This window comes from Nyctereutes procyonoides, unplaced genomic scaffold (genome assembly GCF_905146905.1).
Source record: "Nyctereutes procyonoides isolate TBG_1078 unplaced genomic scaffold, NYPRO_anot_genome, whole genome shotgun sequence".
NCBI classification, from domain to species: Eukaryota; Metazoa; Chordata; class Mammalia; order Carnivora; family Canidae; genus Nyctereutes; species Nyctereutes procyonoides.
Window position 1 is genome coordinate 66,015,869 of NW_026575046.1, and position 19,968 is coordinate 66,035,836.

The window sequence follows — 19,968 nt, forward strand, 5'->3', positions numbered from 1 at the left end:
TTAAAAAAAAAATAAATAAATAAAGACAGACCCAGAGGCCACGGCTGGAATCCTTATAGGATGGCTCTCACTCCTGTTCATTGAAGTCACCTGCCTCCTGGAGCTGGGGAAGGCCCGACTCCCAGCCCATCTTCATCTCCTCTCTTTATGCTTCCTTGCCCCTTCCTCCCTTCCAACCTTTCCACCTGTCTTTGGTCTTCTTTGCCACCCCCCCCCCCCACAAACTTGTAAAACAATCACTGGGTGAGCAGCACAATCAAGCCACATTCTTGGGGCAGCCCTTCCAAGCAGACTCTGTTGCCCTAACTGTGGCCACACTGGGAGATGCTGGCAGGGGAGGGGCCAGGCGGCTGGCACAGGGGACAAGCCCAGAATCCAGTGACTGAAAGGGACAAGGTCAACGAGTTAGTCCTGACAGGTGAGTCAGGTAACCTGGGAGGGTGGGAAGATACAGTCCTTCCAGAAGCTGGTGATTAGTGCCAATTACACCAGGCTCAGTTCTACAGGTTTTCTATGAGTTTCCACCATCCCACTTACCACACACAACAGCCAGATTATGAGGCTGGAACAACCGTGGCCAATCAGGTTGAACCTACCGCCCCCCACCCCCAGCTGCCCCACCCGTGTGAGGACAAGGAAGCAATGAGGAACGCAAACCTAGGCAACCTAGGCCGGCTGGCTCCAGAGCTCAGAACCACTTTGAGACATGACCAGTGTCTTGGGCATCTGTGTAGCTGGCCACCTGTTGACGATGGAGGCCAGACAGCCGTGGAGGAGGCATCTTTCCCAGCTGAGGCTTAGCAACCAAGTGATGTGGCTGGCCCAGAGGTCACAGTGAGGAGCAGAGTGTGGTCTGGGGTCTTGGATCTCCAGCTTTCCGCCTCACACATCCCGCCCCCAGGTCAGGCGTGTCCAGGCAGGCCAGCAAAGAGCAGGCCTTGGGACTGGAGGTGCTGGGTCCTGGGGGCTGGGCAAGGGGTGGGTATTGAGCATGGGGTGCAATAGACTGTCTGGGCAGCAGCGGAAGGTGAGAGAAAACACGTTTGTCGAGGACCTGCTATATGCTAGGTACTTCTACCTAAAACCCAGGGGCTCATTTCACTCTTTTTTTTTTTTTAATTTATTTATGATAGTCACAGAGAGAGAGAGAGAGAGGCAGAGACACAGGCAGAGGGAGAGGCAGGCTCCATGCACCGGGAGCCCGATATGGGATTCGATCCCGGGTCTCCAGGATCGCGCCCTGGGCCAAAGGCAAGCGCCAAACCGCTGCGCCACTCAGGGATCCCCATCTCACTCTTACAACAGCCCTGAGAGGCTTCTCATTTCAGACACAAGAGGGTATCGGTGGGACTGGGCCAAAGCACCGATGAGGCAGCAGAACCAGAATTCCTGCAGGCGTCTGGGTTCCTTGCAGCCTCTGGCCGACCAGTCCCCCACCAACAGCGCAGGCCTGCAGCTCCCTCCCACTGGCAGGCAAGGGCAGGAACTGTCCTCAGGGGGGTACACAGGGCCAGCGCATCAGCTGGCTAGAGTCTTGTGAGGACAGGAGAGTGTCACCATCTCGGTCCCTCTCCCTTGGGGTCACGCACACGGCAGCGTGAAGTTGAGGTCATCTGCCAGGCTGAGGCTGGGTGCCGTGCCCTTGGGTCAGCCCGCTACATGCTCCACTGATCCTGGTGCAGCCCAGCCTACGTGGGCTGGGTGTGTGTGTGTGTGTGTGACTGGGTGTGCTGGCTTGGCTCAGTGGCACAGGACAGTCACATTCCAGAACTTATCATCCCTTTTACAGATGAGGAAGTGAGGGTCTGAAGGAGATGTGACTCACAGAGCCAGTGCCTGGTGGGGCTGGGAGCAAGGCTTCCTGACTCTCAAACTACATCCTGTGTCCTACAATCCTGTGTCCAAAGATGGGCCCAGCATCCCATGCTGGGGTGACCTCGGCAGCAGAGGCTGATGCGGTGGAAGACTGGGTGTGGGGACCAGGAGGGCAGGGACCGGGGACTGGACTGGACCGGGCAAGGCAGCCCAAGATCTTGTGCCGGGGCCCAGTCCAGTGGGAGGCTGGTCAGCTGCACTGGTCAGGTCGGTCAGGCCAGGCCCCATGTTCTGGGTAATACTTCTACTTGGCACAACACTCCCTCCAGGCTGTGGAGTGAGGGGAGACAGGTATCAAGAACTGAGGAGGAAGTCAAGGTTCAATGAGGGGAGCAAGAGGCAGGGTGGGTGAGGACTTGTGCATTTAGGGAGAACTGGATTTGATTCTTGTCCAGGCCATGGGGTAGCTGAGTGACCTTAGGTAAGTTACTTAACCTTTCTGAGCCTCATTGTGTTCATCTACGGACGAGGAAATAATTGGGGTAAAGCACCTGGCATAGGACAGTACCAGGCCAGGGTCCTGGGCAGCTGACGGAAAGGCTGCCCTAAACCCTGGGTTTGAGGCCAGCTGACTACTCCCAGCTGTTGTGAGGCCCAAATTCCTTCTGGAATCCCACCAGGGTCAAAACTGAACTGGGAAGTGAGCCAACCTCAGCCGTGGGTGGAGGGCACCAATGACTCAGGTCCCTGGCCCTGACAATGCTGCCGCCAAGGAAGTGATGACGCTAAACAGATACTAGATGCTTTGCTCAGAAAGCCCACAAAGATAAGCCTGGGCTGTACCTTTAACAAAGAATAAAATCTCTCAGCTGATTTTTGGTCCTCTCTCTTCTACTTGGAGTTCTCTAAAAAAGCATTACGTGGTCTCAGAAGCCGGGGTGTCATGCACTGACGTCCTGCCACATCATGTCCAAGCTGATTAGGGGCCCCCGAATCTTCTCTAGGGAGCACTGGGCCGAAGACAGCAGAATGAAGAGTCTTTGCTAATAACATCCCCTCTTATAGGAACGTCCCCTGCTTTCTTAGAAGCGCTAGTTGAAGAGTCAGCTCATGGGGCTGCCTCTGGCTTTCTTTGTTGAATACGAGGAGGAAAATGAAGGTAGGTATGGTCTGGAAAGGACAGAAGGGCAGGCACTAGAAACTGACATTTGGGATTAAATCGGAGACTATTAGGCAAAGCCAGCTTCTTGGGGACTCCCCCACCCTCACACTGAAAAATACCCTTCTCTTCAGCAAGTTCTGTTCACTCCCCCAAGCATGTGAGCTAGTTCCACAAGGCTGCTGGGGTCACGTGAGACTAACCCCATGGGCCAGTACAGCGCCTTGGGAACAACGGTGTCCACACCACTGTCTGCCCTTCTGCCGGGAGATGCATTTTCACTTTCCTTCCTCCCTCCCCAGGAATGATCCTTTGTGAAATGCTCATGACGGTGAGCAACAAAAAACACTGAGCAAAAAAGTCTGGATAACTCCCACTGGCCAAGCAGCAGACGCCTCCTCCCCCAGGAAGCTGGCATGCTTCCCCTGCACCCCTACCCCCACCCAGCTCCCCAGGGCTGCATCCTCACAGCTGGCCACCCTCCTGCCCCCTCACCCCACACTCACTTCAGATCATTTCACTAACAGGGACACTTTACTTCTGAAAACCATCTCCCTTCAACAGAACACCCAAGGCCCCCATTACTTCTTTCTCTGTGTGCTCTGGGGTGGTTCTCATCTCCAAGCTCAGCGATGGCTGTTTTCCTTTAAAATAGATATGCCGCCCATTTGTAAAACACCTAGGGTTGTGATGAGTCCCCACCCAGACCACTGCCCCAAATGATCACCAGCATTAAAGTCGGTGAAAAAAAAACAAAAAACAAAAAACAAAAAAGCCAAGGGAGAGATTTCGGGCTCCCGCAAGGGGAGGGGGAGATGGGAGATTTATTTTTAGTTAAAAAAAAAATTTTTTCCCCTAGATATCAAGTCTCAGAAAACCTTTCGAGGGTGTCTTTTCTAATTCTCTGGCTGAAGAGTGGGAGTGTGTACTAGCCTGAGACGGTGGGGAACATAAGCTGCTCCCACCGGGTGGATTACTGGCTGCTTCCCAGTCTAATCGGCTGTCTGCAGGACACTGGGGTGCCCGAGCTCTTCAGAGAAGGGGAGGCTTGATTTACGGCTCTCGGAGTTGCTGCTTCGTGGGGGCAAGCTCCGTTCTGCACAACTTTCAAGAGAGAACTCCTGGTCTGATCCAGTTCCCTTCTCTCTGATTCCCAAGCCTGCCTGCTCCCCCAAGGAACAGCCCTGCAGAAGCCTTCAAGGAACCCGAAGAAGCGTAAATTACTACTCATGTCAGACAACTGTGGTGGCCACACAACCTGAGGGTCGCCTTTTGAAACCACAGAATACACGGCTCTCCAGGACAGACCAGAACAAAGCCACACCCGGTACCGCTGGCCGAAGCTGCAGAGCCGTGCTGCTGTGAGTGAGAAAAAATCCACGAGAGCGAGAGTCTGATCATCCCTTTCGGGTGTCAGTCTGGCCTCCACCTCTCTGTCTGCTCCTTGGCTGTGGTTCAGCCAACAGAGGCTTCCAGGAGGTGGGAGAGAGGGAAGGATGAAGGGAATATCCTCCCATGGGTCTCAGCAGGCTGGTTATGCCCCCTGCCCCTCGCCCTGGCTACGGGGAGAATGGCCTTACTCATTCTGAGATATAAAGCCTAACTCTTTAGGATTCCTATACCCACCCTTCAAAGATCCTCATATTATCCAATTTGACTATGCTGTTTCCTACCAAGACCCTAATACAGCCACCAACTAGGCTTTCATTAAATGTCCCGTATTCATTACACCCTTGAACCAATGTGCCTGACATATCATAAACATGGGACATTAAAAGACCCTACCCCGACACAAGCCATGGACCACTTGAAGGATCCCTGTTTGAAAACCCAGGCCTGACACCCTCAGTCTCTAGAATAGGGGAGGTTTCTGGAGCCCAAGTTTAAGGAGTGAAGGATTCCTAGATTCCTGTCTTTCTGGGGTCCCCTGTCTGGTTGGCGGGTACTCTCTCACCGACAGAGCGGAGATCCACACAGCCTTGGGTTTTAGGCCTAAGATCTGGCCATTCCAGAGGATTTCCTTTTTTTTTTTTTTCTTTTTAAGAAGGCTCCATGCCCAGTGCAAAGCCCAATGCGGGGCCTGAACTCATGACCCTGAGATCAAGACCTGAGCTGAAATCAAGAGTCTGACACTTAACCAACTGACCCCCCCATCAGGTGCCCCTCCAGGGGATTTCCATTCCAGGGGAACCTCCTTGGACAGGGAGGGCTGGGAATTATCACATCTTGCTGTCCGCCGGAGGGGGAAAGGCTGGGAGAGACAAAGGGCCTGTGGTCGGGTTTTGGCACCAGCCTCCTACCAGCTCCGAGTCCACACTGGCGACAAAGTTCAGAAGAAGCTATAAAATAAGGTGGAATGTAACCAGCAGCGAGAAAAGTGATCAGCATGCCCACTGTCCACCGTGCGACTGTGCCCCATTTGGATGTCTTTCGATCTCCTTCAAAGGTCTCAGAGAGTTCTGTAAAGTGTCTGGAACATGTGCCCGGCATGGCTGCCAGCTCCCCAGCTCTGCCCTGCACTGAGCTCAGCGGCAGCTCTTCTGGCGCGCTGCCTGGCCCTCCCGGCCCTTGCTTCCCGTCTCACCAACGCTCTTCAGCGTCTGTTGCACAGCGCTGAAGTCCTTGCCATCACCCCGTCCTAGATGAGGTGCACGAGCAGGGCGGAGCAGGCCGAGCCAAGTACCAAGCCCAAGCACACATAGAAGGACATCACCACCCCCGTGGCCTCGGCCAGCTCCCGGGGCACGATCTTCGGCCCATACATAAGAGCCAGGGTGCTGAGGTAGCCATTGCTAAGTCCCAGCAATGAGGTGAAAAGCACCGGGTAGAGGTCGGACTGGAAGACCACCGTGTGCAGGTGGATGCGGGGCTGGTAGTTGCAGAATATGAAGAGGGGGAGGAGACAGGTCCGGAGGAGCACAAGGCCGGGAAGGACCTTACTCCTGGGCCCCGGCACCTGAATCCAGGCTGTGACCTGCCGGCCACACAGGTCAGCAAAGTTGAACAGGAGGAAGGTGGTGAGGGGGATGAAGAACTTGGTGGTCCACAGTGAGCCCGAGCCCTTGTCGACAGACTCGATGTTGGTGGAGATGGCGGGGAAGACAAGGCTGGTGATGAAGAAGAGGTAGAGGATGCAGAAGCCCAGGCCGGCTGTCCTCTTCAGGATGGGCCAGAGGGGTGGGGTCGAGGACTCGCTGGATCCAGGGGCTGCCAGAGGGGCACTGGGGGAGTCCTGTGGCGGCTGCTCCTCCCCAGAAAACACGTGGGCCGGCCAAACAGGCCTCAGGTAGAACCTGCAGGGGGAGAGGCTCATGGGAGGAAGGCCTGGGGAAGCAGGGTCCCCTGGGATTTCAGGGGACCTACAGGCCCGGGGCAGAAAGCCTCAGGATGCCCTGGGACACACGTGTCGGGGTGGCCAGAGGGAGGCCCGTACAGTCCCTGGCCTGCCCGCCCTAGTGTTGCCCAAAAGGCTGGTAACCGAGCCACGCACAAGCCGGGACAGAGGGAAACAGCACTCACTACCTCGTGATGAGCATTGCTTTGTTTTGCACTGGGGAAGGGGTGGAGATAAAACAGCATTTTAAAATATGCATTTTTAAAATTATAAAATTAACACATGCTTGATGTAATGAACCCAAAATGCAGAAGGAAAATGGTAGAGTAGAACGAGAACGGCCACCTCTGGTTTCACTCTTTAGAGGTCCCGATGGTTAAAAATCTAGTGTCAGGTAGGGCAGCCCGGGTGGCTCAGCGGTTTAGCACTGCCTTCAGCCCAGGGCATGATCCTGGAGACCCGGGATCAAGTCCCACGTCAGGCTCCCTGCAGGGAGCCTGCTTTTGCCTCTGCCTGTGTCTCTGTCTCTCTCTCTCTGTGTCTCTCATGAGTAAATAAATAAAATCTTTTTAAAAAAAAATCTAATGTCTCTTGCTCCATCTGTGTGCAAACATCTGCAACCACCCTCCCCCTGCACATACTTCCTAGTTCTGTTTCTTAAGCAAAAGTGGGATTAAACTATATACATTGTAAAACTTTCTACAACAGGACAATTCCTATGTATATTAGTAAATATATATATATATATATATGTTACTTTATATATATGTTAGCAACTATATAAGCAAAATATATCAGCACCTTACATAACAGCCCAAATAACGTGCATACCATACATCCACACGTGCACCTAATCACATCTAGAACAATATCTTGTGGCCAAACTTCAGCATGGAGATACTTGACTCGATGCCTCTCTGTTGGGTAGCTCAAGATATTTCACTCTATGCATATACAATTTAACTGCTCCCCTACTGATGGACATTTAGGTTAGTTCCAACTCCTCTCTACTACAAATAATGGTGTGATGAATAGTCCTACACATACAACTCTGCACATGCATGTTAGTATTTCAGTAGAGCAGATTTCTAGAGGAGGGACTTCTGGATCAAAAGGTTTATACCTTTTTAAAAATTTTGAGACATCAGTACACTTCCCTCCAAATAGAACCAATTTATCTCTGCTTTGTACCACTCACCTACTCCATCTACGGTCTCTACAGGGTCACCAGTTTCTTTAAAAACACTGACCACAATTTATAACCACTGGGTTAGTTTACCGGTTTATCATCTGGCTCCTTCAATAGAAGACAGCTCCCTGTTTCCTGTTTGTTAAGGACCATGTTTGCCTGTTTTTAGCTAACTCTCCAAGTACAGAGTAACCTTCAAAACATACTTGGAACTAATAAGCCTATAAAGGCATCTCCGCCTCTCCCCACCCCCATTGCCTAAACACTGAATATTATCAGTATTTTCAATCAGTATTTTCAATTTCTGCTACTCTGATCAGAGTAGAAGACCCTTGGGTCGCTTGGCCTCGCCGTCTTGCTGTAGGACCTTGCCTGAGTCACTCAACCTCTCTGGGCCTCAGATGCTGAAAGCCAGGAGACATAGGCTGACTGCATGATCCCACCTCAAACACAAGGCTTGGTGTGTGGTCTGGAGAACAGTAGCGTGGTGATGGCTGGGTTCTGGAGTCAGCCCCCCTTCTGTCTCCCCATGGGGGAGACCGTAGGCCAGGCACAGCCCTCTATGGGCTCACTTTCCTCCTCTGTAAGATGGAGGGGTGCTGCAGCTGCAAGCTTCTGGGCCCCCCGCCAGGCCGCCCATCCTAAGTGCCTATGGGTCACAGGCAAGTCAGTGGGATGGTTCCTCCCATCACTTTTCCATGTGATGCTGAGCTGGGCACTGCAACCTTGAACTCTGTCTCGTTGCACAACCACTATTTAGGGAAAGGAGTATTCTTACTTCCTCCTCTACTCAGCGGCAGGTCCTAGCCTTAAGTCAGCTCTGAGGGAGCTCCTCCCCAAGTTCCTCTGGTCAAAGCTCTTCCTCATTAGGTTCCACATGTCCCCCAGCCAGCAGCCTCCCACACTGCCTGTGGCTCTGTTCCTCCTGAGGACAGCACCTGTGGGCTCCCTTTTAACTACCATTTAGCCTGAGCAGCTCCAGGAGCCTGGCTGTCTCCAAAGCTCCATCCTCAGATGCGTTTCTGTAAACCTGGAAGTCTTAACCAAAGTTTTAATCAGCAAAGAGAGAGAAGCTTCTTTGGGAAGCTTATGGGACAGCCTAGCCCTTGGGTGTTCCTGGTTTCACAGGCTCAGTTGGAAAGGATGCTGGCCTGCTCAAGTGAGACTGGAATCTTGGGTGGCCAATTGTCACTGCTTGCTGAGCCTGTCCTAGTGTTAGTACCAAAAGCCCCTCCTCCTGGGAAGTCCTGGGTTCCAGGCAAACAGGGAAAGTTGGCCGCCCCACTGAGCAGCACCGTGAAACAGGACATGGGGAAACAGAAGAAGGAGTGCTGGGACCCTCCTGCCTTCTGTCCATTCTGTGACTCAACAATAAATTAATCAGCAACGACGAAGTGTGAGGCAGTGTGTGTCATGTTGGGGGCAGTGAGCTACCCAGACGCCAGGGATCACAGGGATGTCATCATGCAGTGTAACTGGGTACTTTCTCTGGGGAAGGCAGGGGGATCTGCAGGGTCACCCAGGAGACTCTCCCAGGGACAGAAGGAGAGATGACCAAAGACCCTGGCAGTCACAAGCTGGGGATGCAGCAGGACATGGTGCAAAAGGCACAGTCCTGGTCTGAGGCTCACCAGGTGAGCAGCCTGTGCACAAGGCTTGGTTTCCTCATCTATAAAACAGGGAAGGGCTGTAACAAGTGCATGCAGTGGTCACACATAAGAAGTGAAGAAAAGACACGCAGGCGCATGCCACTTATCTTGGCACCGCCACCAACATGGGTCCCCATGGAAAAGCACAGAGCTAGGACTTGGGCCTCCTCTGCTCCACCAGCTTGCACACTGTGCAGCCACCAGCTGGCCCCCTGCCCTCCTTTGGCTCAGTTTCTTCACCCATAGAATGGGGAAGAGAATTCCTACCTCTCCTATATCAAATACAATAATAGATCAGAAAATGGCTGGAAAAGAATAGAATGTGAGAAAAAGTTAAAGGCTGTTTTTTAAAAAGCAGCAAGAAGAAAGAAAAAGGGATGAGAGAGAAAAAGAGAGAGAGAGAGAGAGAGAGAGATTGAAGTCCCCCAGGGTGGAGAGGGGCCTGGGAGGACAGTGGGTAAAGCGCAGCTCTGGAGTCAGGGGGACATCCTGCTTCTGCTGCCCATGGGCTGGGGGACTCAGGCAAAGTCATTCACCCTCTCGGAGCCCAGCTGGGCTTCTCACAGGGAACAGGTGCTTGAGTCCCCCGATGCGAGACAGCCCCTCAGGCCGAGCTGAGCATAGTGCAGAAGCAGCAGAGGCGCTCAGCGAATGGAGCTATTCTTTACCATCCCTACTCCTTGGACCCACTCCCACAGCCTGGCCTCCCCGTCCCCAAACGGGGACAGCAGACTCCAGCTGCTCGGGGTGGGGCGCCGCACAAGGCCGGCTGCTGGCATCCACCGGCCTGGCCAACTCCCGGAGCGGCTACTGCGAGCCAGCTAGAGCCCGGGGCTCCGGGCTGCAGCCGTGACCAAAACCCGCACCATTCCTGCCCAGCGGGGGGTGGAGGGGGTGCACAGTAAGCGAGAAAACAAACAGGCCACCCGACTAGGACAAAGCAAGCAGAGAGCATAAGGCAAGGTGGCGTAAGGGCAGCTGGGAGAAGGCGCTGGGAGTGAGGGGAGGCCCACCTGGCGTACTCCAGCCGTGGCAGCAGCAGGTAGAGCCCGACGCAGAGCCCGAGGAAGACGTCTGCGGTCAGGAAGAAGGCCAGGGTGCTGTCCGTCACGTCGCTGGACGCCGCCAGGTCCACCAGCAGGGCCACGGCACTGATGGTGCCCCCCATGGCTCCTCCTGCAGAGAGCACAGGATGCCACGGAGATGGGTGGGTGGGGGTCCACCTTCCTGCATCTCGGGGTCCCCTCCCCTTCCTCCCAGCTCTGATGGAACTGAGATAAAAGGTCTCCCCACCGACAAAGATGCTGTAGCTGTCACGGGGTCCTGACGCCTTGGCAGACACGGAGGGATTGGGCTGCCGTGAGCTTGGACTCCAAGAGGGTATCAGGGGTCTCATCCCAGGTTCCTGCTGATGGGCTTGTAAGAGTTGCTGCCTGAGGTGGCAAAGGCCCCCCAACATTTCACCTCCGACCTGGGACCTTCCATCTCGCTTTACCGCCCTTCTGGTGGGGTCAGAGCCGGATGTGTCAGAGAGCTCCCGTCCTCAGCCCAGCCACCCACCAACCAAACTGGGTCAGAGGTTCAGGGAACGTTCTAGGATGGATCCTGCCACTGCCCTAAGCAACACTGTCCCCAAACCCCCTGTGCCGCCCACCGTGAGCTCGTGGAACTGAGCTTGTACCCTGTGGGAGGTGTGGCACTATAACGTTCTCTCTTGCCTTTGAGTGGGACCCACGTGACCACGTGCCACCACCATTCACTGCTACCAACAGAGGAGGTGGCACAACTTAGTGGACCCCTGGGTCCAGGACCCAGACAGACGCACATCTGACCCTGGACTTTGCTGCTTGTTTGCTGTGACTTGAGGGCTTACATGACTCCGCAGAGCCACAGTTTGCTCATCTGTAAAATGGGGCTGACAAGCCCTGCCTTGCATAGCTGCTTTGAGGACTGAATGAGATGATGTTCGGAAAGAGCCCAACACCTAGTAGGCCTCCACAAGTGCCAGTCGCCTTCTTTGCCACCATCATGCAGTCACTTCTGGGAGGCAGGGGACAGGCCTTACTTTTCTGTTGAACTACTCACAACTTGTGCTGGGCAAGACCCAGAGGCAGACACATTGTGCGTGCCCCCAGGTCATTCACTCTCTGCCTCTATTTGCCTGCAAAATGGGGCTAGTACTTGTCCTCTGCATCGGCTGAGGCCTGTGGGTATGCTGCACTGCCTGCCTGAGTGAATGAGTTCGCCCACGTTAGAGGATCAGGATACGGATTCTCAAGGAGGCGAGAAGGTAGCTGGCTGCAGACAGAAAACAACACACAGGTCTGTGCAGGCAGGGACTGGTCTGTCACATACACGGCTCTGACCGCGTGGCACTGTCCTGCCTGTTGTTGCACAGAGCAGCGGAAAGGGGCACGGTTTAGGGCTGTGGCTCTGCAGGGAACAGCCGGTTGCCCTGATGGCCAATCCTTTCTCCCTAACCTCCACAGAAGCCTTATCAGCCTGGGTGGGGCCAGAGTGATGTGAAAGGACGGCAAAGAGACACAAGTTAGCACAGTGAGGAAGAGCGCAGACCCTGGAACCAGAGCATCTGAGTCTAATCCTGCTTCTACCATTCCTGGCTATGCAGCCTTTGGCAAGTCACTGAACCTCTCTGTACCTCCACGTCCTCACCTGTAAAATGGGGATGTTAGTAATACTCAGGTTAAAGGGCTCTTATGAAGATAAAAAGGATTATTACACAGACCGGGTTCAGAACGGTGCCCGGCACGAAGTGCGTATAAATCCTCTAAGATTCCCAGTTAGGTGTTTGAGTATTTCTGTCCTTCCTACATCAAAGCAGCAACAACAAGGTCAACCCCTTGCCAAGAGGGTACCAGCTTCCGAGAAGCTGTAATCCCCACCTGGGTGTTTTGTAAGAATTGGAGCTAAACTTGAGTAAGACACTTGCCGGCTGCCCTGAGGAAGAGATCTTAACATCACTGCCTATTCATTTCCCCCTCTCTCCCCAACTTGTAGGGAATTTACAATATTATCATCAACAACAAACCAGGCCTCCGGGAGCTCATCTTTCATGACTCCCTACTTTTATCTCATCAGTTATGGAAATACATGCAAATGAGGGGGGTTAAGAAAACACCAGCACAAAACAAATGAATCGTTCCTTGGATGCCAACAGGCACAGAATTCACAGATGGGCTCCTCTGGACGAGATGCCACGGGGGTTGTTGGTGGTGTCGGTGGGGCCTCTGGGAGATGGGGCCACCTTGGATTTCCCAGGGTGAGGGGCACCCGATGGGGGCGCCTGTAGAGTGAGGACACCGGCTTAGGTGTCAGTACTGGTAATCAATACTGAAGTGTGAGCGCTGGATTATTCCACTTTTTCAAAAATAGACTTTCTGAAAATTTCACAGGACAGTCCCCTCATTGAGAAGATTCATAGGTGACCAGATGAACCTGAAGGGCCCCCTGCCAGCATAAATGGCATGTCCAGTCACTGGCTCCTAGACAGGTAGCCAGCAAGGCATTTATAATGAAAAATACATCCTCCGGCAGGATGGAGGGAACTTCTTTCTGAGACTCAGGTGCCAGAAGACATGAAATCCAGTGTTCCGGGGCCATTTCCCTCAGGCTAGGCATGTCCTTCTCGAAGCACTGCTAGGGGCATATTGATTGTACTCAAGGAAGTTGGCAATGGGTCTCCTTTTATTTTACTTTAGATCCGAGGATTTCCCTGGATAGAGCCAGAAGCCTAATGTTATGCCAAAAATGGCACTCAGACTTGACTGACATCTGAACTCTGATCTGGAGATGGGACCACCTCCAGGCCTGAGTTGAGAAGGGATCAGAGGCTCAGGAGGCAAGACAGGGATCTGTTAGTGATGTCTGGCACTGGTGTGGGCGTGGGGAGGAGACACACATGTGTCCAGGCACTTGTCATTCCTGCCACATACTGCCTGGCATCAGCAATTAATGGACACAGAGCAGAGATTCTCTGTGAAACTCTTCTCAAGTGGGCAGATGCTTACAGCAGTCCTTCACACAACAGGGACGTGCCCAGACACCAAACCAAGTGGCCAAATCCCCAGCCTTGCATTAAGGGATGGTGGTCTTCTGCAAAAGCACAGATTCTTACTGACCCACCTCCTTTTTTATCTTGTTGGGACATCAGAGCGAGGGAACAGAGTTGCTAAGGCCTGGACAACAGGCTTGGGATCAGCATCAAACTCCACTCAGCCAAAGGGGCTGGTCCAAGTCGTGCATCTGCATCCCCAGAGAATGCCAAAGTTCAAGGTCATGGAGGTGTTTATTTGTTAGGCTATCAGCTCCTGAGAGGCTGGGTCTTGTTCATCTTTGAATCTCTGGCACATAGTAGGTCTTCTATAAAATGAGAAAGGAAGAAAAGGGGGTGAAGCTAAGAGGAAGGAGAAGGAAAGAGAAGAGAGGGGACAGGAGGAGGCGAGGGGACAAGGAAGAAGGGAGGAAAGGAACGCTCTTTCAGGAGTTGTACTTGGTAGGTAGGTGTGTTTGCCAAAAGTGGCCGCAACTGGCTTCCCTCCCACCTGCTCTTCTTACAGGATGACTTTCGCGTTCTCCGGCTGATGCCTGTGGGGTCTGTGTCCTCTCCCCTCCAATCCACGTGGGCTCGTGGCTATGGTCGATGTGGCCCTAAATGGCTTCCACAGCTAAGCCATGAAAGGAAATAATGTTTCTGCCTGGGTCTCCCGGGATGCTCCCGGGGTGACCCAGGCACCATGCCTCGGGGAAGCCCATGCAGCCTGCTGAGGCCCCGGGAGAGAGGAGCTCTGGCCCCAGCCCCAGCCTGGCTGAGTTTCTTAGAAGTGGGTCCTCTGGGCCTGTCGAGCTATATGGGCTGATGCTGTGTGGAGCAGAGAGAGAGTGGTCCCTGCCAACTCCTACCCAGATTGCAGATTTGTGAGCCAAAGAAATGACTGCCATTGTTTGAAGCCACGAAGTTGTGGGGTGCTTTGTTACCCAATAATAGAGAGTGGAAACACAGCTAATCCTCATCGCCTTTTCGGGAAGGGTCATTGCGTGCTCACCTCTGGCTCTTCCGCATGACCCCCTGGTGGACTCACCTGGCCGGCTGTCTGGAGCCCGGCTCTCACCTGATATCAGCGCCTGGGCATTCCTCATGGGGAAGGAGCCAGTCATGCCAAAGACACTGCTACTGAAGATGGTGGAGGTGCCACTGAGGATCGCCATGCAGACAATGGTGACAGCAAAGAAGCCGTAGGCCCAGGAGGAGGTGTCCACCTTCACCAGCACGGTCATCACCAAGAAGATGGCCAGCATGATGGTCAGCGAAGCCAGCACTCGGACATGAATCGGAACCCTGGGGTGGGGATGCCAGAAATGATCAGAGATCCCCTTGGGCCTCCCATGCCAGGCCAGGCTTGGTGAAGCTTCCTAAGGGACACTGTGCAGCCAGGAGGCCTGAGCCTGAATCCTGCCTTCCTGGCTAATGAGGTCCTGGCTAAGGGACCTGTGGCCTGCGACTCAATTGCTCTGGTTTCAGCTTCTGCATCTGTCTATCAGGGAGGAGAATGGATCCACCTGAAGGGGTGGTTGTGCGCGTCTCCAGAGGGGAGTGTGCAGAGTGCAGGGGGCACAGCAGCTCAGGGCAAATGTTCTGTGGATACTGCTTCTTTTCATGTTGCTGTGAGATTCAAGGACAGGACGTAAGGGCTCCTGAGGTGAGCCCCTGCTCCCTCACCACACCGCTGAGCTCCCACTGGCTTTGTCTAGTGTTTCAACACAGCAACCACCCTCTGAGCTTCCTCTTCCCAAACTGAGCAGGGAGGGCAGGAGGAAAAAGGACAGAAAATCATCATCCTTGGGATACAGCAATCACCCAGAGTACTTAATTTGTGCCAAGTACTCTTCGGAATGTTTCTGCATGCTGACTTGTTGAATTCTCCCACCAGCCCCGTAAGACAGGCCCTCTTCCCTATCCTGTACCTACAGGGAGGGAAACCGAGGCCAGAGATGCTAAAGAACTAGCTCAAGGTCACTCACGGTGACCCTCGAGAGGACGAGCTCCAGTCTGTGCTCTCAGAATGACACTCTGCTGCCTCCCAGGAAGGAAGGAAATATGGGTGGTCCAGAACAGGTGGCCAGGGCACAAGAGTTCTCCTGTGACCATCTCAGCTGTCATGCGCAGCAGCTGCTGCCAAGCTAGTGCAGCCCGGGGCAGGACCCCAGCCCCACACCCACATCGTACACCACACGCTCCTCCCGGCCCCCAACTGCCCAGGCACTGCCTTGAAGGGAGAAGCAGGGAAGGCTGGCTCTCTGAGAAGCTGCACATTTTTATTCCAGGGAGAGAGAATATCATCGAAAGGGGCTGTTTAAATCATCAGATTAGACTAAGCTTTAAGCCGGATTGGATGTTTGGTTAAATTTCCTGCTAACCAGTGGGTGGGGGCTGGGAGAAAAGCCAGATTAGTTTTACAAACACACACACAAATTTTTTGATAAAAAAGAAAAGACCTGAAAGGTAAAAAAAAAAAAAATGTATATATATGTACATAAATAGGTGTGAAATCATGAGCGCACAAGGAGCAAGGATTTTTCAAAGTGCTTTTGCGGCTCCAGGCTAACTTGAGTTTTCTCTGATCTTTGTTCAGATCCTCACTGGAGGGAGAGCAGGTGCTGCCTCCCCTTTGTAAGGGGCAAAGGGAAGCCCGAGGATGTGAAGAGGCAGTTCAAGGTCGTGGTGTGAGTCTGTGGGGAGCGGGCGTGAGCACTCCGGTCTGCGGAGCCTTGGCCCAGCGTGGCCGCCAACCTGCATCCTCTCTGGTGGGTCTGTTTCACAAATGTGTACCAGGCAACTACCATGCGGCAGATGCTCTGCTGGATGACCCGGACAGCAGACACACAAGGGCCAGGCATCTTGCATTAGCTCCATCGGGAGTGCTCCATCGGGAGGGCCACAGGGCATCCTGGGTACACCCAGGGGTACAAAACCCAATCTGGGTATTGCACAATCTTTTTGGAGGTGGTGCCCAGGCTGGAGGGTAAGGTGTATTGGAATGTGTGTGCACATGTCTGGAGAAGCAGAGCCCTATCCTGGGGGGGGTCTTATCCCCCAGATAAGTGCCAAGGCTCAATCCTCAGAGTAGGGTGTAGAGCGGGCATGCAGGCTTTGTCTGCCAGCATCCCTTCCCCAAAGAACACTCCTTCGTCCATGCCAAGTGGTTTTGGAGAGGTGGCAGGCCATACTGTCCACACTGACCCAGCCCCAAATGATGGACACATGATAACTGGGTCTGGGGTGACTGCAGTGTCTCATGCCATGGGTTGCTGCATTAGATTAGAGGCTGGCATGTGAGTCAGGCAGGGCCAGGGCCAGTCACTGCCCTCCAGAAGTGACAGGTGGAGAGAAGTTCACTGTCTGCCATGAGTGTTGGGGGCTGCTGGTTGCCACCTGGCCAACTACACAGAGAGAGACCACATTTGGAATGAAGCCAAGCAGACACACACAGAGCCCAGGGACAGTGCAAGAGAAGGACAGCTCTGGGGACATAGGCGATCCCCTAGATCCAGCAATGTGTGGAGGCAGACCTAACTTTAATTTTCTAGGTGAAGAATGAGAAAACGCTTTGTGTGTCTCCATTGTTTGTTACCAAGAGTGCCAGCTGACACAAAGAGGCACCTCGAGGTTTCTAGCTAGGGAGCCACATGGTCAGGAACTGCACTGCCTTGCTGCAGGTGACCCGCCCATGTGCCCTCCCTCTACAACACACTGCAATGACAGGTAATTAACAGAGCAGCCTTCAACTGATGATGGGGGAGTGGGCGGATAAATACCCCAGCTCCCTCCCCGCAGGTCTGTATTCCACACTTGGTCCCAGAGTCCCCAGACAGGTCAAGCTGGGTCTGTCTCTCTGTGGGAGCTGCTTTGGTGAGGCATGCTTTATTGGCTGCCTTCCAATCACATCCCCCTTCTCCGTTCTCCCGCCTTCACCTCCCAAGTCAACTGCTTGCACTTAAATCCTGTTCCAGGGGCTGTTTCTGGGGGAATGCCAGACTAAGATGCATCTCCTAGGGGCTGCAGGGACCTCATCCTGGGCAGGAGCTGGTGGGCACCCGGACCACTGGGGGCCCAGAGTATCTACCGTAAGTGCACACCAGGTGCCCTGGGGGCTGGTAGTCAGGCCTACCTGTGATGCTCGGGGTGGTTCTATCCACTCAGCCGTGTCACAGTGTGCCCCCCCACCCTCTCCCAGCAGCTGCCCCAATACCTCAAAGATAAAAGCCAGCAAGGGCACAGAGCCTGGGTCAAGATAATGTTCCTGTTTATAATTGTAAATATCATGACAATCAAGTGGAGAGAGAGAGAGGCTGGGTATGGGGACCGATGCCAAAAAGTGTTACCAGCTCCTTGGGGCAAGACAAAGCCCAGGGCAGACTGGGAGACATGAGGAGTGCAGCCAGGGAAGTGTCTTCTTCCCCTGCCCCAGGGCGGGCACAGGGCCTGGGAGGCACCTGGTGAGTATCTGCTGGATACAAACTGACCGGCAAGGGCTATTAGTGCAGGGAGGCTCTCATGCTGGGCCTAATTCCCAGTCACTCTCTGCTTCTTGACGACCCCCTGCCCCCCACCCTGCTAGCAAGGCAGGGAAACCACTGGAAACACCTGCAGCGTTTGCAGCCAGCCTCTAACCACCTCCTCCCAGCCCCTGGTGAAGATGGAAGTCCGCCCCAGGAATGCTGATGGCATCACAAGAGCTCTCTGGTGCTTGTCACAACAAGGTAATTAGTTGCCCTATAGGAAGGTTGCTTCGGAGAGAGCTGGGGGTGGAGACTTCTCACCCAGCACCCTCAGGACGGGCAGTGGAGGGCAGAGTGGGAAGTGAGGAGGTAAAAGCCGAAGGCGGGACAGGAGCAATGCAGTCCCCAGCTCTGCTGTGCTGCCCCCCACAGGTCCCTTACCTGCACAGGCCTCTTCCTTGCCTGTAAATTACCTGCTACATGACCCATTCTCCACCTGAGTCTCATCCCTGGGCCCCAGACCCCCAGAGATCTTGCCTGGGGCTATCTTCAATGCCCATAAAGCTCTATGAAATGTGCTGCATGAAGCCCACCCCACATGCAGTAACGGGGGCACGCTGGCATCACTCTGCTTCCTCCATCTGGGCCAGGAGAGTGGTCCAGGGGGCAACGATGCTGTTAGGATTGCAGAGAAAGTCTAGATGAGGGCTGCCCTGGTGTCAGTGGTTCTACTCTGGGCCAGGGGATGGCCGAGATGACTGCTGCAGCCCCGGGACTCTGGGGCAGGCCACAATAATGTGAGATTCTGGGAGATGACTGCAGCTCCCCACCCCCTTGCTCATGAGGGCTCAGGACCCCAGGGAACTGATTTCTTCATAAGTCTCTCAAATGTAAATCCTCCTCATAAGTATTTATGATGCTACAGATTTAACATAATAAAACACTTGGAGATTATGGATGAGCCAGTCAGAGAAAGCCAGGGTTCTCCAGGAGGGGAAAAAAAAGGAGACATTTCAATCTCACACATTAAATAAAAAACAGCTTAGCCCCAAACCATCTTCCCACAACCCAGAAACAGACGGAGGCTTGCAAGCATCCCCCACGTTGCCTTCACCCCTCTCCTATAGGCAACAGAGAGTAAGGGGAGGCTGGCAGGGGGTTGGACCTTCTGGACGATGCCCTATAATGCTGAACCTTCAAAGCCAGCAACCTGCCTGACCCAGGGAGGGCGGATGTCCAGGCGGTCCACTGCCCCCACTGCAGACAGACCTAGACCTTCTTTACCATCTCCTTCCTTCTAGCTGCCTGGAAGCCAGGGCAGAGCCCTCCCAGAAGACCCTAAGGTGTGGCTATGGTTGCAAGTGACCTGTCTAGAGGTTCCAAGTACAAGTGTGAGATGAGAAGGGTCCCCATTCCCATCCGACTTCACCCTGTTAGTGGCTATGGGACCTCCATGAGCCTATCTGTAAAACGAGATAACAAGTTTGCTGCTCTCCGGCTGTTGTGAGGATTAAAGGAGACAATGCTCTAGGGGGAGCGAGCACTCAGAAGTGCTAACCTCGTGTCCTGTGGGTAGACCTTCCCTGCCACGCCTGATCCCTGTCCCAGACTGGCTTCTGGCCTGCTGGATCTCATGACCACAGGGGAGGCACACCACCAGCCTGGACTGCCCCTCACTGGTTCTGTGGTCTTGGGTGTAGCTCCTAACCTCTGCCTGGAAAGTGGCTAATGTCATAGCTTCCCTCTCAGGTTACTGTGTGTCACCAGGGATCACCTTTCATTACAGTTCAGACAATGATTCCAGATCTAGAAGGGGGTGAGGGCTCTCATCTATAGGAGCCTGGGCTCTATTCTCGCTAAACAAACCCGTATCCCTAGGGCCAGCCAGGTGAGTGGACAGAGAGGATCATGAGAGAGCCCTGGAAAGGATGAGTAGTGAGAGACCAAGGAGCTTGCCACCACCATGGCTGTCACCCCCTTTTCTTCATCATCCTCCCCTTGTGTCCCCTTCCCTTCTTCCTGCCTTTTCTCCTGCAGCTCTTCCCTCCAGGGACTGGCAGTGCTACGAGAACACTTGGCCCTGCTCTGAGTTCCATTCCTCTGCTCAGTCCTCCTCGGGGGAGGGGGTTGTCCTCTGGAGGCTGCACCCCATCTCTGAGAACACTGAGCATAGTCCTCTGTGCCAGGGGAAGGCACGAGGAGGCAGGTTAAGGGTCAACTGGTTTATGATTGGGGTTGCCAGGCCCTCAGGCCATCTGCACCCCATCCTGCTTTTCACACGCTGGTTTTAAAATGGGTGCAAATT

General features: G+C 53.9%; 1 protein-coding gene across 1 annotated transcript in view; it reads right to left on the bottom strand.

Annotated features, from left to right (window-relative positions):
• Positions 1-3,757: 3,757 nt before the first annotated feature.
• The window catches only part of SLC29A3 (solute carrier family 29 member 3), a 40,928-nt gene continuing 24,717 nt past the window's right edge, over positions 3,758-19,968 (bottom strand). Inside the window, exons 4-6 of the mRNA XM_055325483.1 lie at positions 14,276-14,502; positions 10,160-10,322; positions 3,758-6,267 (exon numbers count right to left, since the gene is read on the bottom strand). Of these exons, the coding sequence (XP_055181458.1) occupies positions 5,613-6,267; positions 10,160-10,322; positions 14,276-14,502 (1,045 nt within the window). The 3' untranslated portion in view covers positions 3,758-5,612. The remainder of the gene's footprint in view (positions 6,268-10,159; positions 10,323-14,275; positions 14,503-19,968) is intronic.